The sequence below is a fragment of the Panthera onca genome, chromosome A3 (genome assembly GCF_046562875.1).
Source record: "Panthera onca isolate mPanOnc1 chromosome A3, mPanOnc1 haplotype 2, whole genome shotgun sequence".
NCBI classification, from domain to species: Eukaryota; Metazoa; Chordata; class Mammalia; order Carnivora; family Felidae; genus Panthera; species Panthera onca.
Genome location: NC_138341.1, coordinates 21,603,045 through 21,626,760, shown reverse-complemented (window position 1 = coordinate 21,626,760; position 23,716 = coordinate 21,603,045). Strand labels below are relative to the sequence as shown.

Genomic DNA, 23,716 nt, shown 5'->3' with positions numbered 1-23,716 from the left:
TGAGCAGAAGTCCACTCCTGCTCAAATGTACACATTTTCCTTTTCTTCCCAACCCTTCCCACAGGTATAATACTTTAAGAGCCAGCCTCTCTGGACTCAGGGCCCAGGCCCATTTCCGGGATCTTGCTGCCTTTTCACTCCTTAGCTGAATCCTTCCCTCATGTCTTCTCCTTGAAAATGTCACACTAACTCCAGAGATTAAGCTCCACATATGCCCCTCGCAGCAATTCTCTCTCTCCTCCAGTTCCCCCAAGGATGAGGCTTTGACTCTTTCACTTTCCACAGACATTTCCACCCAAGCTTTTTTCAAGTTTTGTTAGTTCTTAGCTGAGTCTAGGTTAGTCCTGGGGACCATTTTTTAATTTCAGTTCCCCCAGGCACTAGGCCAAATGACCCATTCAAGGCCGATAAAGATTTGCTGACCCAGGCACCCAGGCACGGCAAGTTCTGAGAGGTGAAAGACATTTCTGGATGTTTCTAAAACAAACCTTTTCCTCTTGTCCCTGGCCCTAGGATAACCTGTCGAGTCCACAGTCTGACACAGAGTATGGAATAGAGGAAAGCGAATCAGGTGACGGTTTCAAACTATTTGTAGAGTCCTGGTCAAATCAATTACTTCTGGGCCTCAGTTTCCTTCTTTGTAAAATGATCTTGAAGGCCCCTTTCAGCTCTGTCAGCCTGAGGTCAGTTGGTTTCAGGACAGCCTTGTTAATCTGAAATACTTCCAAGGCCTTCCCTCATGTCATTTGCAGTCTAGAAAGTCTACTTTCCAGGATTTCGTTCTGTTTTAACAGTAGATCTAAGTGTCTGGCTGGACTTGGATCTGGCTCAAATTTCCAGGAGCCACAGAGCATAATGTGTGTAGTCCTTTGAGACCTAGACCCCCATTCTCCCAGAGCAGGGCTGGGACACTCTGAGGGACACGAGGATGTACACGCCTGGGGTTTCAGGGTTATGTAGACAGGACATGGGCTTGGGATCCTAAATAGGAAACTTCGGGGAAATGCTGAGGGGGTGGCATGGGGAAGGCCAGTGGGAATGACAGACTGACTGCTCAAGGCAGGGACTGACTTTCGGAGCCACTGGGCTAGCGCATGGAGGACCCACTGCTGATGGTCCCAGGCCTCAGAAGCCAGCTCTGGGCTAGTGAGCCCCTAGCTCATGGTGCACACAGGCAGCAAGACGGTCCCCTGCCCCAGCTGCTCCAGTCCCACAGCAGCTCCTGTAGTTTTCCTTGGCTCAGAGAAGCAGAGGCGTCCCCTGAGCCCTGGCTCCCCTCTACCGCAAAGCAACTGGCTTCCATTACCCCTGACAGCTCCAGAGTAACAGCCCAGCCCCCGGCCCCAGCCTGGCTCGGTGCCGTTCCCTTTTATGGTGAAGCGGAGGGAAAGCAAGGAGGGGGTGGGGTGGGGTGGGGAGTAGGTTCCCGCTGGGGCAGAGGGCTGTAGAGCTCCAGGGCCGCTCCCTCACCAGAGACCCTCAGTCATCTACCCACAGTCGGCTTTCTCCTCAGTGATCCACTCTGCTCAGAACACACAACCCCTCTTGCTTGTCCTGGCCCTCCCTCCCACTCTCCCTCCCTCACATCCGGGGGGTGATTTCCCACTTGGCCCAAGTCCCACGGTTTGGGTTTTGATTCCGGGAGGGTCCGCCCTATTTCCGACGCCCACCTCCGGGGGTGGGGCGGGGGGAGCGAGCCCGGGGAAGGGAGGCACCGGTCGGATCGCAAGCAGCATCGTTCCCCTGGGCGGGTGTGGGGCAAAAAGGCGGGAGCCGAGGAGAGGAGCCTCCGGCCGCCCCAGCTCTCTCCCTATTCTGCACCGCCTCTAACCGCCCTCTCCACCGCGGGGGCCAGGGAGGGGACCCTGAGGGCAGGGCCCAAAGGAAGCACCTGGCTGGGCCGAGCCGGGAAGCGGAGGGTGGGCAGCAGCGCGGGGGGCCAAGGCAGGAAGCGGGGTCGAAGTCTAGGGGTCAGGCCGAGCCTCTCACCCTACCACGCCGCCGCACCCTCGCCCCGGCCCGCCGCTGGGCTTCGGGGAGGCGGCCGCGGCTCTGCCGCGTCCTCTGCTGCGCCAGCTGCGGCCAGCTGCGCTCCGCCCGCCTGTGGCGCGCGCCCGCGGCTCGCCCACCCCCTGCGGCGGGCAATTGGGCCGCAGCCCCGCCCGAGACCCCGCCCCTGCGAGGCGCCTCGGGGAGCAGGCGAGACGGCGGGGCTAGAGAGCCCATTCCGGCAGAGCAGCACGGCCGGAAGTGCCTGGTTTGGGCTTGCGCTCGCGCTACCCACTTCCGGGCCGGAACTCCTACCTGGAGCTAGTGCGCCGACCGCACCGCGTTGAGCCCAGCTGGTCAGGTGAGAGGCGCGTAAGCGCGCTCAGCGGCGCTTCGGCGGTGGCTGGTCCAGGGGGCGAGAACGGGTCCCGGCCTGGGCGAGGAATGCGCCAGCCCCAGGCTCAGTCCCTCCTCTTCTCCGCAGGATGATCACAGACGTGCAGCTCGCCATCTTCGCCAACATGCTGGGCGTGTCGCTCTTTCTGCTTGTGGTTCTCTATCACTACGTGGCCGTCAACAATCCCAAGAAGCAGGAATGAAAGTGGCGCTTTCTCCGCCCCAGGTAACGGTCCGGGGCTGCAGCGCCCAGCCCCCGGAGAGTGGAGTGGCGAGGCCGCGCCAGGGCCTGCAGGGTTCGAAACTTCAAATCAGAAAGTGCCGGGCCAAGCATGATACAGTCCAGAACTGAGCCCCTTTATCCGCACACAGTAGGGAATGCCTTACAGTGCCCCGCCCTTTACCTGCTAGAATGGGGGTGACTTTCCTACTCCTCTGCCCCCGTCTTCGTGGTACCCCCATGCCCAAGTTGGGCCTTTGGGTACTAGGAGACACTGACACAGAGAGGAGTAAAGGTACTGAGGATGCCACCCAAGTATGAGGATTTGGGCTCTTCACTTAAGGAGGACTTAAGGAGTCTTCACTTCTCCAAGCTTGTTGAGGCTTTTATTGAGGCACAATTTGGGGGAGGGGGGGGGAAGGCGGGGGGGGGGGGGGTTGTAAAGATGTAGAATTCTGGAGCAAGAGGCACTGAGTTAGGGTGGCTCCTGTAGACCCAAGCCCTAGACAAGAAAGGTGGGGTAGGGTGGGGAACCTTAAGTGTTGGTCAAAAATGTAAAGGGGGAACAGGATGGATGGGAGTGGATGCCTGAAGGATTTCCCCAGAGGAAAGCTGCAGCATTTTCCTTACCTCGGGTCTTTCCCCCTTTTTTCTAGGGTTCCAGGACATAGGCTGAGGCAAGATGGAGGGTGTGAGGGGCCTTCACACTTCACTTCATCCCTCTACCCATCACAACATACAAAGCAACTACACCTGGATTTTTCCAAACAACTTTTATTTCCTCAAAGTCTTCCTTAACCCTATGGAACAAGAAGCTGCCACTGAGTAGGGCCCAGGATAGGGGCTTTTTCTACTCCCTCCCCCCAATATAAAAATATAGATATATATTTTTTGTGGTCCCAAAATCTTGTGCTGTGGAGGGAGGGATGGGGTAGCAGGTTTCTGCTTTGTGCTGTCTCAAGGTGGTGCTCTGGGATGTCTCAGAACAGTGTGGCTGGTATTCACTGTCCGTTCATATAGGAATTATGGTTGTCACATGGAATCAACAGCTGAGGGAGGAGGCTAGCACATTTCTCACTGTGTACCCCATCTTGGGGCTATATCCTGGGCATGGAGGTGGAGGCATCAGACCCGGGGAGAAACAGTGAGTGGGGGTGATTTAGGGACAAAACAAACCTCAGGCTGGCCCAAAGGCCCCCCGCTGTAACATATCCGGGACTGGGAGTCAGATAGACTACAGGAAATAGGAGAAAAGGCAGGGGCAGAGCGGGGCCGTGGGGGCCCGGCGTGAGGCAGCCTGCAACAGAGAAGAGAGAGGAATCAGGCTTGTGAGAACTCTGACAGGGGCTGGACACGAGAGAGGGGAGATGGGTAATGATAGGTGGGTTGAGCACTGCACCTTGGGCTGATGCTGAAATGCGGCGGCTCCTAGGCCTTAGGCCCTAACAAGGAGTTGTTTTCTTGTCCTTTGGAGTGAAGACTGAGGCCATGATGGGAAAAAAATCAGGGACTAGATTCTTAATGAAAGTACCTTTAGTCTTTTGGAGGTCAGAGGGATTAGGGAAGGAAGAAAATGATCCTGAATGTGCGCAGAAATGGGAATGAAGGGACAGAGGTGAGAGGTGGGGTGAGGGAATGGACCCGGGTGCTCACCCTGGTGCAGAGCTGGGTCCTGGCTCCGGCTCACTGCTCTCCCTGGTCCGGGGTGTAGGGGATGTGGGGCCCGAAGAGCCTCTCATCCCTCTGCGAGTCGGCGGTGAGCCCCGGCCCAACCTGGGCCTAGCCTGTGTGGATAGGGGGTGGGCTGAGAGGCTGGATTCTTCCATTAACTTTTTTGCTTCTGGGTTTGCTTCTAGAGTTTCCGTGCATAAGAGTGTAGTACAGGGGTCAACACCGGTACTGGGACCTTGAATTTCTGGGCACTGTCCCTAGCTGAGAGGGTAAGGCAGGATAATAGCTAGAGAATTCTTAGGTTCAGTTTATGACTATACACTCTAAGTCATACTTAACTAGGGGAGGCAAAAGGATCTAGCATTTAACCTCCATGGCTGTATTATGGCTGACATCTGGCTGAAGAGGGAAGCAGTGTTTGGAAAGAGGTTGGAGAATTGGTGGGTCTCTCAGAGACTTCTGTGCCTCAGTCCCTGCCAGAGCAGCTTAGGCTTCACGCATCCGGTCTCTGTCTGTACTCAGCTTTAGCCAATTTAACATGAGAAATCTGGACTGAATTGGGAGTTGGTGGCACAGCTGTTCTTAGGAGCAGCAACCAGATGTGTTACCTGGGGAATCCGGGACCCCTCCTGGCGGGAACTCTCCTCGGGCAGGTCTGGGCAGAAAGAGAGGAGAAGCTAAGGGCAGGGGCGGGCAGTGCCAAAGCTAGCAGGCTTTGGGGTGAGGTTGGGGTGTATCTGGCAGGGACGCGGGTTGGAAGCAAGCAAGAGACCTGGCTGAGGGATGGGGGTACTGGACAGACAGGCACAGGCACCAGAGCAGCTCTCTGATATGGCCGGGGGAGGTTGTAAAGCAGTGCTGAGCATTTTCCCTCCCACTACCCAGACGAACAGTGCCTTGCTGGGCTCTGTGAGAGTTGTTACACTGGGGTTTGGGGAAGACACAAAAATGTTACCTGCAGTCGTGTCCTGATACAGGGGATCCGAGGTCCAGTCCCTAGCAGCCCTTTCCCAATCACCATGACAGCCTCTGGCTTGTCGCCTGAGGACAGGAATGAGCAGCTGCTCCCTAGGAAACAAAGAAAACTGCTATCAGGGTAGGGAGCCGTGGAGAAGAAGAGGGAACTTCCTTTAGAACAGGGTTCCTCAAAACTGGCAATGTTGACATTTTGGGCTGGATGATTCTTTGTTGTGGGGACCTGTCTTGTGCATTGCAGAATGTTTAATAGTATTTCTGGTCTCTACCTACTAGATGGCATTTCTTCTTCCTCTGTCCCCTCCCCATCGTAACAACCAAAAATGTCTCCAGACCTTGCCACACGTTCCCTAGCGAGTAAAATGGCCCCTGGTTGAGAAGCACGGCATGCTGTAGTCGGGTCCAAGGAGTGGAGTAGCAACTTGCAACTTGAGCCACAGCCCATCAAACTGAACTACTGTGAATTTATAGACTTCAGGGCCTGTCGCATCCAAATGAGTAAGTGTTCAAGGATAAGTCAGTACCCAAGATGGTAGATTGACAAGGGCTACCCGTTGAAGGCCGTTAACAGGTTGGGAGTAGTGGGCTCTGAGGGAGTTAGAGGATGTTGGACTGGAGTCTTAGGAATCCTTCCCGTCCAGTCCTTTACACAGCTGGGTGTATAACTTAAAAGGACAGCAGGTGGCCTAGGTTTTATGCGGATGATGCGGTCACACAGCATTTGCTGTGATGACAGGTGAAAGGCCTTTGCCTTTTTTTGTTCTTCAGTTGTGTCTAATGTTGCCCAGTTCCTGGAGCCAGGAAGCTTGAGTAAGTAGCAGGTACTCAGGTTGTTCACCTTTGAGGATTAAGTGAGACAACATGCTTAGAGCAGTGCCTGCCATATAGATGCTCAAGAAACAATAGCTATTTTATTATACAAAGATGTCCATTAACTTCCAGCTTCCTGTACAAGAGCATGGGTGCTTTACGGGTTTAGGATAATCCAGGAGGATAACGGGTGCCCCCGGTGTGGAGAGGCCTGCATTAACTTTCTGCATCAAGTCAAGAAAGAAGAGCTGAAGGGATTGGTTTAAGCCTAGCAGGGAGTCTGGTCTACACCCTGGGTAGTAGGGAAGGAAGGAGGCTGGCCAACCCAGATTTCGGTGGCAGTAGGTACAGACCTGATATGCTGAGTGAGCTGGGGAGTAGGCAGGAGCCCATGTTGTGTGAGGCTGCTGGGCTAGAACTAGCAGGATTTGGGGATGGGGCCAGGCCGCTTGAAGTAGGGCGATGGGTCAGTGGCTGCTGCCGCCGTCTCCTGTCCTGGCTTCGGGGCTCTGAGTGGAAGGGACACAAGGAGATAAAAGGGCAAGTAAGTGAGGCCCTGTCACTCCACTGCCCTGCTGGTTCTCGCACTTGTCATCACACCAGCACTCCTCTCTGGAAGTAAATTTAAGGTGGGTAGAAAGACCTCTCTGATACTTACTCCGGTTACCCGGGTCACAGCAAGCCCTCATCTGCCACTCTGTGGCTAACCACCCTGCTCGCTTGCCAGTTCATTCTTCTGGCCGAGAAGTTACTGAGCTTGGCTTCTGAAACAGCTTCCCTAGGTTTCTCCTGCCTCTAACCACTCCTCTTCAGCTACTCTTACTGCCCCCAAATGCCAGTGCCCCTCCCCCATTGTACCCTTGGTCCCCTCCTGCTGTGCATACTCTAAACTCCCAAGCTGCTCTGTAGCCCTCTTTCCTGAACTACAGTTCAGTGGTCCACTGGCATTTCTACCTGGCGGTCTCTCATGACCCCAGCAAAACTAATTTTCTTCCATCCTTACTTTTCTTCTCCTTTTCTTGGTGAAAAATGTCCTAGAAACCTGTTTCATCTTCTGACTCCTCCCTCATATCTAGATTTGTGTTTAACCAAATCTAGACAATTCTGCCTCTGCCTTTGCTTGGATTCCTCCTTCATTCTCCCTTGATATGGCCTGTGTCCAGCTATAGGTCTTTATCTCTCATTCGGGCTTCTGAAAAAAATTCCCCACTTGTCACCCTAGCTTGAATCTGTTCCCTTTTACATTCCCATCTTTCACACCGGTGCCAGAAATTATTCCAAAACCTAGACCTGATAAAAGTCATTTGGTTCAGGCAAGGAGGAGATACTGAAGGTCTTTTAAAGGATAAAGCCTAGGGGAGCCTGGGTGGCTCAGTCAGTTAAACATCCGACTTCGGCTCAGGTCATGGTCTTGCAGTTTGTGGGTTTGAGCCCCACATCAGGCTCTGTGCTGATAGCTCAGACCCTGGAGCGTGCTTCAGATTCTGTGTCTCCATCTCTGTCCCTCCCTCACTCATGCTCTGTCTGCATCTCTCTCTCTCAAAAATAAATAAACATAAAAAAATAAAGGATAAAGTCTAAACCCTTTACCATGGCATTCAGAACTCCACCCACTGTGGTTCCAGTCTGCCCATCCTTGGTAGGATGCTGACTTGATCCTTCAAACCCTCTGCCACAGCCCCTGTAGCTGCTAGCTGTGTGGTTCTTCTGCAATGTCAGTTTCCTCTTCTAGTGAAACCTTGAACAACTTAACATGACCCATCTCAAATATCACCTCTGTGAAGCCTCCCTGACCATCACAGGTAGAATTGACTGTTCTCCCTTGCTTTATTGTCCTTTGTTCACTTGGCTAGTAATGATTTATGGTTTTTGTCTCAAGAAGCTAGCACATGTCAAGTACTTATGATCATGCCTGGTACATAGTACTCAGTAGTTGTTAACTAGTATTCTGCTTGAAACTGCAATATCTCGAGGGTAAGGACTTTCCTCCAGTCTATACCAGTCTGTATATCCTGGTGCCTACAAAACTCTGCCTAGAAAACCAGAGACGTTAGTAAAGGTTTTGTTTTCCTGAGTAGCAGACACCCACCATAGACCATGGACTGGCTCAATAATCTGAGTCTAAGGACATATGCTTATTCCCCGTGGGGCAGCTCTTTCTGGTCCACTCTGGCTAGAGCCTCACTGGTACAAGTTCTGAGAGCAGATGGTGACTGGATGGTGTAGGGAGGCTCTCAGGTTTGGCAGGTCTGTCTTTTTAAAAAGTTGACACATGAATAAGGAATAGAAGAAAGGGAGAGATTTCAGGACAGAAGCTACTCTAGCTTTGAGGAGTTTGCTGAGGGGCTGGGTACCAATTAGAGTACCAATTAGAGCCAAGAGTCAAAACTAACCAGACCTGTCAATTGTAAGTCAATAGTAAACAGGCAACAACAACAAACAGACCTTAGGGTACTAAAGAGGTGATACACAGTGAAAGGACAGAAGTCAGAGGCTCATGGCCACAGTCAACCTGAAGCATCACCCACCACCAATGACTCAGAAATACTGTAGAACCTAGCCTTGAGTGATTCTTCAGTAAAACACTGATATCAGGTTGATATCCAGATGACCGTGCATAGCAGGCAGAAATGAACTTGATCAAGGATGGAAATAGTGGGTTTCTTGATGATCTGGGTATCTCTACACAGAGGCATGTTGAAATCATGTTAAGGATGAAGCCTTGCCCACCCCAGGAAAGGTAAGAAAGAGCAAGTAAGAAAGTGAATGAAAGCCTTTAGGACATTTCTACGTTGTAGCAAGAAACTGAGCAACACTCAGGAAGGTATGAAGCAGAACAGGCATATGATGTAAAAAATGTCAGTGTGAATGTACATATTATGGGAAAGATACTACAGATACAACTCAAGGATCCTGCCCCTAATGAGAGTTTTAAGGACAGGAGACCAGTCTGGTTTAGGAGAGGCCTAATATGGAAAGGATAAGGCATTTAAAAATAGCATTTTAACCCTCACTTAAACGATTTTTTTTTTTTTAAGAGCATGAGTGTGCACTGGGGGAGGGTGGGGCAGAGAGAAAGAAAGAGAGAGAGAGAGAGAGAGAGAATCCCAAGCAGGCTCCACATTTAGTGCAGAGCCCAATGTAGGACTCGATCCCACAACCCTGGGATTGTGACCTGAGCTGAAATCAAGTCAGATGCTCAACTGACTGAGCCACCCAGGTGTCCCTTAAAAGACTGTCTTAAAGCCTGGCCAGGCCTCCCTGTAAATTTGGCAATGTGAGCACACAGCCCAATTTCTCGTGTTTTGACTTTTGGCCCCTGGTATAATCCAGGCCTACTTAGTTCCCACTGAGACAAAAATTTAAGGGAGGAACCCCAGCTGTTATTTCTTGGTTCTAAGCTATACAAAACAGTGGCTTGAGGCTGAGTGCAGAGTGATAATGTGAGTCAGCTGTGCTTCCAGAGGTTGTGAGATTGTATTTTATGGTAATCAACTGTAGATTCCATTTTGGGAGAAGGATAATCCTGGGGCAGAGGTCTTGAGGTAGAGCCGGACTGACCTCCCCAGTGTAGGAGTTAGAGTGGTTTATTCTAAAGGTCTCAAAATTTAAAGGAACAGTTACTGACTTGGCATCTTTGAACTGTCCCTACACGGAGCACCCTAGATCATACTGAATCCCTGGGATAACCACAGACCTGATTTATGCCCTCTAAGGGGTGAAAAGGTCAGACAAGCATTTATTCAGCTCCCAATTTCTTGTCTTTTCCATTCAACAAGTATTCACTGATCATAAATAAATGCAAGGCACCAAGGGAATAAGTAAATGTGTTAGGAGACATTTCCTGCCCTCAAGCTTTAATCTACTCTTAACCACAAAACTTGTTTGCAGTGGAAAAAGTAAAAGTGGTTAGTGATGGTGCTGGAGGCATTCTTCCTCTGTCCTCTGACTCACTTTTCAAAGGAACCTCCACTCACCATCGGACTTCAGCTGCTCTACCAGAAGCAGCCCGTCGGCTGAGCCATGGCATGGCAGAGGCCAGGAAAGCGTTCTAGTAACTACAGATGCAAATGCCAGAGCTGGGAGGGAGGACGGTGGCTGTGGTGGGATGACAGCTGACAGCCTCCGTTTTTACACTGCCCCTTGTCTTTTACCCCACGGCCCCACCAGATAGGCCACAGGGCCAGGGAATATGTTTCAGTTACTGGGTGAGACTTGCCTGAATCCAGGGCCAGGACTAGGATGAGACACTCATCCTAGGGGTCTCACTCATCCTAGGGAGTGTACTCCCGACCCCGAGTCCTGGGCGCCCCACCAGCTTCACCTTAGTCCTATGCCCTACATAACAGACAGGTGGAGCTGGTTGATTTATCCACCCTCACCCCAGCCGGCTTGCCTTCAAGCTCTGTTTTGCATCAGTATCTTGCAGGCTTTCAACTTCCTACTTCCCTGACTCGGTCACTGGATAAGCTCTTCCCGGGAGCTTACTTTCCTCTGCAGCAACAGCTGCTGCCAACGCTGTGTGCCCTTCTGTGCCTGCTGAACTGGAACTCGGCTGCATAACTGGGCAGGTGTTGCTCAGGAGGTGTTTTGCAGCTGGGGCAACTAGGTAAAGAAGCTCCTGGCACTGCGGTCAGGGGGTGGGAGTGGGGTCAAGCTTCCTTGGAGGCTCTTGCAGTCTCCTGTCTCAGGAACATTCCTGTTCACCCTGAGTTGCCTTGCTCGTTGGCCTCCTAAAATGTTCATCCTCCAGTCTTGAGAATAGAACCTGCCAGACTAGTTCCCTAACCTCTGCTTTAAGCTTCTGGCTGGGCTGCCTAGCTCTTTTCTGAAATTTTCTGGATAGCCTATCTTATGCTCTGTTCTAGCCAATAAAGGATAGTCATGAATTAACTATACAGTTAAGTGTGATACGATTTTTATACATCAGTGGGAATTTTCTTTTAAATTTACAGTCAGAAAAAAATCTTTTGTCAGATCACAGTCTCAGTTTTGGGTTTGGAAAGTATAGCCGCTTTATAGTTAGGTCTCAGAGATACAGGAGCTGTGTTCTTCCTATGTCAGAAGACAAAGTATGACTAGATGTGGCAGGGGCCAAAGAACCGGATGTGCAGAACCAGGAAATAGCACAAAGCTATAGGACAGATCAACCGGACAAATAAAGCCGCAGGTCCCTATCCTAAGCCGGGACTAGTCTCCAATCCTAGAGTCCTACTGGAGACTCTAGGAGATGAAGCGGCAAAAACTGTAGTACCTGGAGTCAAGATTCCAGTGCTCTGACCTTTCACCTCCTTCCAGTATTCCTGTTTGATAGAATTAGTAACCCTCTTCTCAACCCTTTGACTTTAGAGACATAGTTTGTTAGGTCTCACAAGTTTTACTCAAGTCCCCAGGGTGTCTCTTCCTGGCGCCAGCTCCTTTTTTCTGCTTCTTAGCTCATTTACCTGGGGGGACATCGCTTCTCACTTGTTTTACCTGCACCTGCGTATGGCTGATGCCTAGATCCAACCTTGATGTCACCTTTTCTACAGGCTGGCTCTTTTTTCTGCCTGCAGGACATCTCCGTATAGATGGCCCATGACATCCGAGTATGTCTGAAATAGATAAACTCAACACTTTTTCTTCCAAACAATGTCTTAACATCACCATGACTCTCTCCTTTGGCTTGTAACCTTGAAACTCTTAGTTTGCCTCTCTTCCACCATCGCTGAATCCTGCTACCTGTTTCTGATGCATATATTTCTCTCTCCTTTCCAGACCCTGGTATAGCCATTAGTTATCTCATATATCAATTACTGTGAGGATTCCCCTCCCCCCGCCTACCCAATACATACAGTTCACAGGCCACTCTTGCATAAATCTCTCGTCCCCACCATTCTCTGAAGCACACAATCGTTGTCCTATGTCTCAGTTAACTCATCATCTTTGTTTTCCAGACATTTCAACTTCTTCCTCCAACCTCTCTCCACCTAATTTCTGTGCTGAAGGGCTTGGCCCTTTGCACCAGCTAGGTCTGTCCGCTGCTTGTCCTCTCTGCGCAGCAGCACTGGCCCTGGCTACCACTCTCATCTCTGGAATGTTTTTGTCAAGCCATATGCTACCATCCATTCTTCAAAATCATCGCTCAACTGAACATTCTTTGGCTACTTACTCTTGAGTGTTCTGTGACGGTGGCTCCCCAAGTGCCCTGTGTTTACAAGTGTGTGCTTTTATGTTGTTCACTGTCCTGTGTCCCCTATTAAATTTAAAGTCAGCCAACCGGGAAGTATTTAGTACTGAATATGCACCTTTTCTCTTCGTTATTTGGGGAAGTAACAAAGACACAGAATACATGTCTCTCACTGACGGAGCTTCATACAGCACTCTGCATGGGGTGGGGTGGGGACGAGAATAAAATACGAACGAAAAACTGCTTAGAATCCTCCAGTGAGGACCTGGGCCTAGAGAAGACTCTTTCCTATTTCTCTTTTGTAGTCAGGGAAGGGGAATTTAGGACGCTGACATTCCTTCCCAGGAGCTATGAGTGAAGAGGTATGAGAGGCTGACAAAAAGGAAAAAAACAGAAAGAAAAAAGGAAGAGAAATTAGAGGAAGTCTGAATAATGATTAGTGAGTAACTTTGCTACTTAATATTAAGCTCTGAAATCTTGGACAAGTCGCCCTTAAACAGCCTCAGTTTTCTCATCCGAAAAATGGAAATGCCATCCACCCCACAGGGTCCTTGTGAGGACTAAATGAAATATATATATGTGATACTGTTTTGTTCGCTGTTTAATGCTATTTAAATACGTGGCATTATTATTTTAGTACTCTCCTTCAAACAACGCTGTACAAAAGCATCCTCTCCAAATGAAGGGAGAATCTCAAAGAATGGGGCTCGGAATAGAAGCAGCGGTAACTGTGTTGCTTGTGAGGGATAAACGGTCTTACTGGCCAAAGCTGCTAAGGACCAATGCTCCCTCCCCTGTGGCTGCTCCAGCGGGTGCAGTCAGGCTCCCATAGCCACTGCCCCAGGGCAGGCCTCTGGGTCCCTACCAGGGAGTGCTAATGAGGAGTGCGGCCTGAAGACCCCCAGCCTCTTAGTTCTAGCTCACAAGCCTCCAAACTCTGGCAGGATGTCTCCAGCCCAGAGGCCACGTACAATACTGCTTTGAGGTTTCGTGTATTTCTGGAAGTGGCACTACAACAATCTCCCCCCACCCAAGTCTGAGTCACCCCCAAGGAATGGCTCCACGGTCTCTTCCTCTTCTTCGTCCCTAAAAGCCCATCTGTTTCTGGTATACCTCTGAACTCAGAATCTCTGACCAGGCAGGGTCTCATCAAGCCAACCCCGGGGGGTACTGATGCACAGTTGAGCAGCTGTGGTGACTGCTGGGAGGGGCCAGACTGTTGTGTTGTAAGCCTCCAACAGAAGCTGTCTGTACTTGTTCCGTTTTTCTCTGGAAGACTTAGCATCCTTCTGATACCGCTTTCTGAACAGGCTCTGAAGCCAGGAACGGTTTCATCCCATAGAGACCTTGGGTAGGATTCTCCCATCTCTACGGTGCTACAATTTGCGTTGTGAGGACGTTTCCTTACACTGCTCCTAACAAGACAGTCTGACACCATTCCTGATATGGAGGCTCCACATTTCAGTGTGGCCCTGTTGCAGCTAGTGTTTTGTTCTTGGAAATCCCCCTGCTTCCCAGCATGTGCTGAAGCCCAGGTACCCAGGACTCCCGCCTGTGCCACACACAGTACTGCTCTGGGGCTCATGGCGCAGGGAACACCAAGGTCGCAGGAGAGGCTGCAGATTCTGCTATAAACTACTTTTATTGATTCACCCCTTGGTCCCAGCCAAGAGTGTGTATCTTCAAGCTCTCATTTCCCCCAGCAATTCCCCAAACAACTGAACACCTGTTGCAGGGGCTCCCAGACTGGCTTACCTCTGACGGGGCCCAGCACCCGGTGGCTGACCTTTTGAGTGCTAGAGCCCAGGCCTGGCAGCCCTGTGGGCCGACTGCCATGAAAAGGAAAGCTGGGGGAGTTCTTCATCTGTGGAGAGTTTTGCTGGCTGCTGCTGCTGCCACCGGCACTTGTGCCAGTGCTAAAACTGCGTGCACGGCTCAAGGGATTTTCAGAGCAGGAAACAGGCAAGCCGCTGCAAAGAAGCAAGCAGATGCCAGTTAGCCCTGGGCCGGGGAGGTTGTGTCCCAAGGCTTTCCCTGAGGTCTGATGCTCAGGAACACTTCACCTTGGGTGAAAAAGGCAAAGGCGCTCACTGCAAGGGAAAAGGGAGGGATGTGTCCACAGATGGGGTATCTAACCTGGGCCATACCAGCTGATCTCAGGATGCCTGGGAGCCCTTATTCACAAATACATGCTCCTGCAGAAAACATACTAAGGGCTGCGGGGCTGTCTCGGAGCAGCTTAACTTAGTGAATTCCCCCCTTATTCCCTTGGACCTCTTGGTCATTCCCAACCCCTGGAAACCGAGACCTGCCCTTACCCCCACCGCAATTAAATTTAATTTTGTGCCGGGCTCTGGAGCAGGGAATCCCCTGGCCTGGTTTCCAGATGCCTAGGAAGTCTGTAGCTCCAGGGAAGAGGGAAGAGGATCCCATTTTCAAAAAAATCTACTAATCTTACCAATTTTAACTTGCTCTGAAAATACTCACCATGTGGTCCTTTTGGATAGGGGAGGAACACAAACCCCTTGGAACTCCTTGCTCTAAAGCCCTGTTCCACTTTCATACCCTTTCCTCCTTCCACCCTGTGGGTCTTACTTGTTACTTTTGGGTGGAGTTCGAGAGCCTCTCTTCTTGTTGACACCCACGTTCACAGTGCTGCTCAGGCCGCGGCTGCTGCGCACATGTTTTAGCATCCAGGCGCGGAGGTTCGTGAGGCTGCTGTGCTCTGATAGTACAATTCGGGGCCATGGATTGCATTCTGCCATGTCCAGAGCTGCAACGGCCATAGCTCGTCCCACCTGTGGGGTAGTCCAGTTTGGCTCAGCATCTGGGACTTCCAACCCAGGCTGCTATGTTGGGGAGGGGGTTGCACAGCACAGTGGAAGGGGAGGCCCGGCCCCAAATTTCCTCAGCGGGCAGGCTATATTTTGTGCCAGGGCTATTTATCTCGGCAGATTTAAAGCCGTTCCCTAAACCGTTGCTCATTTTGGGACCCTCATCCTTTATGGGCAAGAGCAAGTGTGCTTTCTGGCTGGCACCAGGAAGGCATTCTCCCAGCAGGAGAAGGCGTTTCAATCTCTTCTATAACCTGCAGCTCTTTCTCCTTCTCTCGCGTGCTCTAGGACCCTGGGGTCCTCAAAGACCACTGCAGAGGTGGTGCTTTTAAGCCTAGGTAGGAGTGAACAAACCCAACAGAAGGAAGAAGACCAGCTTAAGACGCAAAGAATCTGACTCAGATGTGCTGGGGATTCTCTGTGGTATGAGGTCAGAAATAGTGCCTACTCATCGTCCCAATCCCATCAGAGTCTGGGGCCTGCCCCTATGCTAACTGCGGAAAATAACCACAGTGGTGAGATGGTGACGGTGGTAAGCCTCTCTTCAGAGGGCCTTAGGCAGCAGGAGTGAAGACCATTCCAGACTTTGGGGTTCCCCTTTTCCCCAGGTATCCCCTGTATTCATACCTGTTCAAACAGTTCCACAGTGTATCTGGAGGGGAAAGCCGGCGGGGGAGGGGGGCTGGCCCGCCCATTGTCATGGCAGGCGGCAGGGATGCTGTTAACTGAGCGTCCGGTGTTGTAGTTGCATTCAAGTGTGTAGCTAAGACACAGAGACCTTTATTAGTGTCCTGCCCGGAAAAATCAGAACAGAACCATGGGGGACAGCCTAGGTGGTCTAAGAAATAATCACTTGGAAAACAGTGGATACAAACAAAGTGCTAATCCTTAGGAACTAGCAATTGACCTCGGCACTCTATCATGTACCCGAGAAGTCCCAAAAAGTCAGACTCTCAGGCCAAAGACAGCAGTGCTAATGGTGAGCCTGTCTTTTGCGAAGATTTGGGCCATCCCTTGCCCCTCAAACAACTTAGACTGGGTATTGTTTTCTTTAAGGAAGTTACTTCATCAGCTATATCCCAGTTTCCCCCCAACCTGTGGATTATCCCTGAGGCTTTGTAGATTGCAACCCGGCCGCTTCCCTCCTTAGACTGGCCATCTCTGCGGTCTCGGGCATACATGTTCTTCTCTGAGAAATTGCAACCCTGGAAGTCGAAGTGTGCTGAGTTCAAGGAGATGAGCTTTGGATACAGCATGTTTTCCACCTGTATGAGGGAGGAAAAAGGCAATTCAGGAGAGACAGACAGAAAGAAGGAACGGGCAAGGAAGAGATGGCAAGCAGGGGGCCATGTGACTAAATACACGGCAGAGACCGTGTTTTTTGAAAATGTCACTGTGTGCTTGACCTTATTTCCAGGTGTTGGAAAGGTACAGTTCTACCTCTTTTTAAGCTCTTAGCTTCTTCTCTCCCACAATGCAAACTTTTCCTTTTCCCCTGATTTCCCAAACTGTAGAATAAAGACCACGATGCTGACAGCTTGGTCTTCGTTCAGAGGTCATGATGTAAAGACTGAGACACAAAGCCCCAGTGCCATCCCCCCTTGGCCCTTTGAAGCTTGTTTGGAGGTAGAATACCTCTTGCAGCCACAGGCCTTCCTGTCACAAGACCACCTTCCCTCTGTCCTCGGCCTAACCTGTATCTCCTGACCTGCAACACTTCCCACACTCACGTGGCACTCTGGATTCCTACCTGGGTGGTCTCATCACTAAAGCTGTTTCCATACATGAAGCAGCCCCTTTTGGAAGCATGTCCGTGCAGGTCCACATAGTAAGCGACGCCACTCTCTTTAGGGGGGATGGTGTCGGGGGCCGGCTGCTCAACCTCAGCGGACCGTTGTGGCATAATCCACACACCGCTGGGCTTCTGTTCTGCCGACTTGGTCTGTGTCCAGCCTTCAGGGTCATCCCCGTCAGACGCGTGCCCAAGGTGAGCTTCATTTTGGATATTGTTGGTTTTCTCGAGGTCAGAAAGGGGAGCATCAGGAGGGAGATGGGCACTGTGCTGGTGCTCAGAGGGACCCTGGGAGTTCAGTCTGGAGTGCACGTGGTGGTAGAGAAGCACAGCTTTGGCCCCGTAGATGGCTGGGTGCAGGACTGCATCGGGCTTCAGGTACTGACGGTTCAGGTTCACTCCACGCGAGTCTGTGCTATAGGAAAACAGAGACTGAAGCAGAGTCTAGAGCGCTGAGCCGGTGAAGGAGACATGAGAGTAGATGAAAGGGGGCCTGGGGGAGACTGACTTGCAAAATGAGAGGCCCAGGTTGCATTAGGAAGGAAAGGATTGAGAACAGGCCCTCTCCTTGGTGGGCTGTCCCCCCGACCGCAGAGACTAAGCACGGCTCCCTCTACCCAGATGGACCTGCGGTTATTCTAACTCTGCTCCTTCCAGAGAGCGCTGCTAGATGTGCCACATTCCTTCTCTGGTCCCTGGGCAATGAGATGGGCTTGCCCTTGTTCGGGTACAAGAGGACTGGGAATGCAGGAGAAGTTAAAAGGAGAGGCTGATAGTATTTCACTGAGGTGAAGGACACGAAGGGGACTGGGAACGATCCTGACAGGCTGGGGAGGCTGCTTACCGGTAGTGGCCCCGGACCACACCGTCGGGGTTCAACATGGGAATCAGCTTAAAGACAAAGAGGCGACGCAGGGTTTGGGCCCGGGGGTCATCAGGTCGAAGGATGAAGTCCAGAAAGCCATTGAAGACAAAGCTAGATGGAGTCTCCCCAGGGTGTACCCTACTGCTTAAGAAGAATATCTGAGGTGGAGAGGAGAGCGGTCATTAGGCCAGTTACCCGGTAGGTCCACTCTAACAGTAAATGGGGGGCGGGCAGGAAGAGCCACTGGATTTGCAGCTGGCTGAGTCTGCAAGTGGAGCCGGGAGCAGCCCTGCTTGCCTCCGAATGCGGCCACGACTCCCAGAGGTAACATGGCCTTAAGCTATCCACAGGGCTTGGAGCTACGGAAAGGCCATGGTGCTACCTTTACGCTGTTCCCACTCACCCTCTTGCCTGTGAAACGGAAGGGTCGGGGGGTGCCGGTATCAGGAAATAGCTGCTCTAGACGGGGCTCTCGATCTTCTCGAAGCCCATGGCAGGAAGTGATCGTTAACAGATCTACACGAAGTCCATCCAAAGAATAGCAAAGGGTCTCACGGTGGTAATAAATGGTGTCCAGGGGGCTATGGGGATAAAAATGATTAAGCCACGAGAAGTCCCTAAAGTCCTAGCAAGAGGTGAGCCTCATCCCCGGCCTAGGATTTGTAGGATCTGGTCTTTCACGCTAACCTTTGGGGCCTTAGAGTCCCTCAGAGTGTTAAATGAGGCTGAGGATTTGGGTCGTCTGAATTAGTAGAATGCAGAATACAAGACGGGATGAACTTATTGTTTTCTCCCCAGTTTATGGCTCTCTACTATGTGATGACTTCATACACAGACTCACCCTCTGCCGGGACAGAAAAAAAGGTGTGTTGGGCAATGGCGGGGCTAAGTTCTGGGCAACTGATGGGAGCTGGGATATTAAGAGGCTTGAACTGGGCAGGTGGGTGAGTAGAATGCAGGTAGCGGTAGGCTGAGGTCATGGTCACACAGGAACATATTGGTCAAAGGTACCCAAAGTCCCACATTCTGCACAGAAAAAGAGCGGGTGACATTTTGGTTCGGGGCTCCTGGGGCAAGTTACAGAAGTAGCAGAGGTGCTGTCTGGTCGAGGACTGGGTGGCAGGAGTAAGGATGGGGTTGGCACCTGCTATGGGTAGGGTGGTTCTCCAGAAAGCGCTGGTCTAGCTGGTTTAGCAAGTCCTGGCAGTCACTGTAGGAGAAGGGGTAGCAGAAGGCGAAGAAGGTGGTGGCCCCACGGCCCTCCACGAAACGGTGGACAAAGGATAACACAAACTGCGTCTCTGTCATCTGAGGAGCAGAGGAGGAAGAGGGAGGGGCTGTTGGTGTGAGAACTAAGATCCTATTGGGATCGCCAGGAACTGACCTTACACCCTCAACACAATGCCCGACTTCCCTCCCTCTGGGACTTTCCATATGACAGTCGGCTCCTTCTAGGCTTCCTGAGGCAGGGGCTTATCTTGGACTCCAGCTAGCACTAGAGGGAAAGCTGATACCAAAACCTGGCGTCCCACCTGCCTGGTACTCTCTATCTGGGGTAACTCCTCTATTCTTTCCCTCTTCTGCTTTTAGCACCCAAGTCTGTCTTTCCCCCTCATGGAGAACTTACCTCAAAGGTGGGCCGATCTCGAATGCGTTCCCAGCGTGGCCGGGTGGGGAGTGTGCGCACAAAGGGGGCCATGCCCTGGGAGTATAGCTTGCTTTGCTTATTCATGTTCATAATGTTGATCTTGATGAGTTTCCCTGGAGTTCCTCCCCGGACACTGAAGTAGAACCATGACCTGAGGGCCAGAGGAGGAGGAATAGGTCATTACATACTGAGGGCTGGAGACAGGCTACGTGAAACAGCTGGAGCGAGCGAGGTTGGGAAAGGCCTGTTCGGTACAGAGGAGGCGAGGGAGGAGGGAGGAGGGGAGGGAGAGGAAGGGTACTGACGGTATGAACTGTAAGACGGCGAAATGAGCCTGGATTTGGGGCCTTGGCCACCTCCTCTCTTGTCCTTCTTCCACCCTCCCCTCTTCCCCCCTTACCTGTTCCCATTTTCAAACTCCGTTTCAGCACAGTCTGGTCGGGTCCACACGTTGAACTCGTAGTCAGGAGAAGAGGCGATGCTACTGGTGGGGGCTGATGCCCCACCTGCTGCTCCTTCCCCGTCACTAGACACAGATTCCACCTTCTCCACGTGGGCTAGGTTCCCTGAATCAAAGCGAGAACTGAACAGCAATCCCCCACAGCGCAGCTCCATGGTGAGGCTGGGAAAGCATCCTCCTGCCCACTCTGGCCCTGAGAGCTGGGGGAGAGTGGGGGGTGGCGTAGGAAGAAGGAAGAAAAATGAAAACAAGGTTTTTGGGTATCTCCTGATCAATGAAAGCTCTTCTTAGGAAATGCCCTAAGAAGCAAGAGGCTCTTTCCACCTCAGAAAAGGCAGAAGTGGCCTTCTAGCAAAGGCTAAGAGAAAGGAGTTGTCTAACGCCACACAAAGGGTTATAACTGACCTAAAAGGACCCCGTTTTACTACATCTTGGCTTACCCAAAATGAAGTACTCCATGGCTTAACTAATGTTGAGAAACGCTAGAGTCCAAGCTTTTTTGCAAAAGGCTGGAGAATAACATTGGAGAGGTCAGATTTCTCAAACCTACCCAGATACACCCACCACAGCACGTGGCCGTCTTGAAAAACGGGCCGTTCTGGATCTCTTGTTCCTAGACTGGCTCCCCGATCTCCAGCAGAGCAGAGCAGCGGAGAGAGCCAAGATTCTAAGTTTAAATGGGCAGCTGCTTCTCTCCACTCCTCTGTCCTCACAAGTCCTGACCAGGCATTCGTCTGTGGCTCCCCTGAACCCTTGGAAGGGCTAGTTCTTCCTTTTTTGTCACTACCCTATGCCTAGAAAACGGTGGCCTTTGCCAAGTCAAAAGAAACAAGGCAGAAGCCACCTGCTCACCTGGAAACTGTAGCTCAATGCCAGTTAGGGCATGGGTCTGTCTCCAGCCCCCTCCCGCCCTGCAAAGCACTGGAGTCCCTGAAAAAGCTACGCTGGCAATAGTTGTGGGTAAGTGATGGGTATGCTGAGCACCTCTAAAAACGTGGCTGGTAGAGACCCACTTGGGGGTAGGGGGTGATTCTCGACCCTCGACTCTGACAGACCCTCACCTCACACCGACCGAGCTCGCCCTGGGCAGGGCGGGGTTCGGAGGCATGAATGGACGACAGGATCTCACACTCGGGGCAAGGACTGGGGGGGTCTGAGGTGCGGGCGTGGGAGTGGGGCCGGGGGGGGAGGGGGGGCGGCCGGGCCGGGCCGTGGGGCGGGGTGGCATTCCAGAGGGGCTCCGGGCCGAAAGGGGCTGAGAAGGGGGCGGGGCCGGGGCCGGCGGGGCCCGCGCTCCACGCAGCGCCCCTCACCTCTCTCGGGGCCGGCGATCCCGCTCCCTCTCCCGCTAGCGAGGCGCCACCTCGAGCCCCGGCACCCGGGTCCTCCACCCAGGACCCAAACAAAACCCGAGCGCCGCGGTGCCGGGACCCCGCTCTGCCAGGAAACAAGAAGTCTCTCGCCTATTGGCCGCTGATACAGCTGGCTACCCGCCCAGTAAGGCTCGCTGCCATTGGTCAGCACGCAGGGGTTCCCTCGCACGTTAGCGGGTACCTGAGCCAGTGGCTTTTGGGGGCTCGGCGGGCAGATCCGGCCAGAGGGTTCCACCGGGGTCTTCTCAGAAGACGGTTAACGGCCTGCCCGCTGGGAGGAGGGCAAGACAGAAGTGACCAAGAAATAAACCGGAAGACTCACCTGCAAAATAAAAGGACGATGTGCGAAGCTAATCATTGCGCACCGCGCTCTTCTGTGTATAACAAAATACCTTCCCGGGTCAGCGGATCTCCCGCCCTTCAGGAATCCTCTGATACTGATACAGATACAGGGGGCAAAAAGCCTCAGTGGAGGATGCGGGCATCGATCCCGCTACCTCTCGCATGCTAAGCGAGCGCTCTACCATTTGAGCTAATCCCCCGCCTGCTGCCGCCTCTCTTCCTTTTGCCTTACAGGCTGTTCTAGGCTGGCCGCTGACCCGAGGACCGACCGTAATTCAAAACCTTTATCTAGCAGTGTACAGGGGGATCGTGGGCAAGATTTTTAAAAGCAGGCATATAATAATCACACGTAAGCAATAGTAATAACATATCTTCGCATTTAACACAGAAGAGGGATCGTACAATGATTACTTACTGCACATGTGTTTCACCGAACATCTGCCGTGCTCCTGCAAATCCACAGCGGGCCTCTCGGTGAAACTTTCTCCCTACGACTTGATTGGCTTGAGTTGGAAGCTAAAAAGATTGTACGAAGTCCTTCGAGCCGGAATCGAACCAGCGACCTAAGGATTGCCGCAACTCGTACCACTACAGTCCTCCGCTCTACCAACTGAGCTATCGAAGGCTCCGCTGTCTCTAGCGCCTGCCAATTCCTCCCTAATGCTTACCAACGCCACATTACTCTGACAAGATCTAGAAGATTTGGGGGAGAGCTCCCCACCCCGCTTTATAAAAGGAGCTCTCCTGCCGAGTCCCTCCAAGCCGCACAGAAACAAAGGAAGCCGGAAACAAGTTCGGGCAAAGAACCTGCTTCCCAACTCTGGACAAAGGAAATGGGCAATACACTTACCTTCCATTTCCGTTTTTTACAAAACAAACAAACAAAAAAAACCACATCTCCTCACCCCCCGTGGCTTTTATAGGATTGAGGACGCTTTGAGATCCTGCTCGCAACCTTGGGCCGCTGGGCGCATTTCCCGTGCGCGGCGGGCACGCACATGTGCTCTGCAGTTGCAAAGCGCAAGTCCAGTTTGCAAAGCCGAGGGCTTACTTTCGCTATTTGCTCCAGATTTCCCTTCGGTGTCTTGGGGCGCCGGTAAAATCCTACTGCTCTCCTGATGTGAAGGACATTCATTAGGTCAGTTAACCAACGTTTTGTCAGGATTTATTCGTTCTGGCTGAAGCATGAAACACACAAGCCACAGAGCTGTTCGCTGTGTGCAGGACAGCGCACCATCCCGCCGCGCAGAAAGCCTGCGATTCCGGCCTGGCCGCAGGCGCGGAGGGGGCCCTGGGCGAGGCCAAGTCCACCCGTCCGCCCCTGCCCCTATCTCGTCACACCTCCGCGCCTCTTTCCAAGGGCCTGGAATGCCAGCCTACAATCCTTTGCCCACCAGAATTTCCTGGGGCTTTGAAGCCAACCTAAAACCCACCTCCCCTACGAAGCCTTGCTTGGTGGTCTGGCGGAGTGCCTGTGTGGGAAGACCTGGACCATTTCCAGCTCTGCGGCCTGGGCTACCTGGAGTCACAGTCGCCCCGGGCAGATCCAGGTCCAGTGATGGTTTTAGGACCCGTTGCAGCCCTACGCTTTAAATCCGAGGTCTCTGATGTCACTGAGCACACAGGGCTTTCACTCTTGCGCCCACCCACGAAGCAGGAGGTTAACATCTCCCCACCGATTTCTTAGTTTAGCTTCATTCTGCTGCTCCAAATGCTACCACTGTGTCCGAGAGTGTTAATTTGGGCAGTTTTCTTGGCTCAGTCGTTAGTGTGCCCATTGACTCTCTTTCTTGAGGGGAAGGATGCTGGTAAACCGAACTTTTTTTTTTTTTTTTTTTTTTTAAAGACAAGATTCCCATAACATACAATGAACCGTTTTAAAGTATGAACGGTTCAGTAGCACTTCGTGCATTCACAGTATTATGCAAATTATCATTTCTCTCTAGTTTCAAAACTCATTTTTTTCATCACCCTAGAAGAACATCCTGTACTCTTTAAGTAATCATTCCCCACCACCACTCCCCCACTCCCCGACCGGTGCCCCTGCCCAGGCAACCACTAACCTGCTTTTTCTCTATGGCTTTGCCTATTCTGGAGATCCTATATAAGAGAAATAATAAAATATGTGACCTTTTGTGTCCGATTTCTTCCACTTGTCATAATGTTTTTGAG

The 23,716-nt window shown here is 52.0% G+C and overlaps 2 protein-coding genes and 2 non-coding genes across 8 annotated transcripts; 1 reads left to right on the top strand and 3 right to left on the bottom strand.

Annotated features, from left to right (window-relative positions):
* Window positions 1-2,217: 2,217 nt before the first annotated feature.
* OST4 (oligosaccharyltransferase complex subunit 4, non-catalytic) lies at window positions 2,218-3,490 on the top strand. The gene is made up of 3 exons (XM_060650851.2): window positions 2,218-2,350; window positions 2,474-2,611; window positions 3,262-3,490. The coding sequence occupies exon 2, from the start codon at window positions 2,475-2,477 to the stop codon at window positions 2,586-2,588; it is 114 nt and encodes a 37-aa protein (XP_060506834.1). The 5' UTR covers window positions 2,218-2,350; window position 2,474; the 3' UTR covers window positions 2,589-2,611; window positions 3,262-3,490.
* AGBL5 (AGBL carboxypeptidase 5) lies at window positions 3,362-22,336 on the bottom strand. 5 transcript variants are annotated; one of them, XM_060650694.3, is made up of 16 exons: window positions 21,960-22,336; window positions 21,384-21,524; window positions 19,770-20,029; window positions 19,349-19,520; window positions 18,866-19,029; window positions 18,125-18,302; window positions 17,701-17,879; window positions 16,815-17,271; window positions 16,160-16,329; window positions 15,692-15,827; window positions 14,826-15,028; window positions 13,986-14,200; window positions 6,415-6,570; window positions 5,232-5,344; window positions 4,259-4,389; window positions 3,362-3,902 (listed from the first exon to the last, which is right to left on the bottom strand). In XM_060650694.3, the coding sequence occupies exons 3-16, from the start codon at window positions 19,982-19,984 to the stop codon at window positions 3,731-3,733; spliced, it is 2,661 nt and encodes an 886-aa protein (XP_060506677.1). In that variant the 5' UTR covers window positions 19,985-20,029; window positions 21,384-21,524; window positions 21,960-22,336; the 3' UTR covers window positions 3,362-3,730. The 5 variants fall into 5 exon arrangements, with proteins under 5 accessions (XP_060506677.1, XP_078300982.1, XP_060506669.1 ...); XM_060650711.3 differs by lacking the exons at window positions 21,384-21,524; window positions 21,960-22,336 and adding exons at window positions 4,885-4,931; window positions 21,143-21,290 and having other exon boundaries at window positions 3,793-3,902; XM_078444856.2 differs by lacking the exons at window positions 21,384-21,524; window positions 21,960-22,336 and adding an exon at window positions 21,143-21,290 and having other exon boundaries at window positions 17,701-17,747.
* On the bottom strand, window positions 21,672-21,744 carry TRNAA-AGC (transfer RNA alanine (anticodon AGC)). Its single transcript has one exon. It is a non-coding gene; the product is annotated as a tRNA-Ala (tRNA).
* Window positions 22,080-22,169, bottom strand: TRNAY-GUA (transfer RNA tyrosine (anticodon GUA)). The gene is given in 2 exon segments: window positions 22,080-22,115; window positions 22,133-22,169. It is a non-coding gene; the product is annotated as a tRNA-Tyr (tRNA).
* Window positions 22,337-23,716: the final 1,380 nt, after the last annotated feature.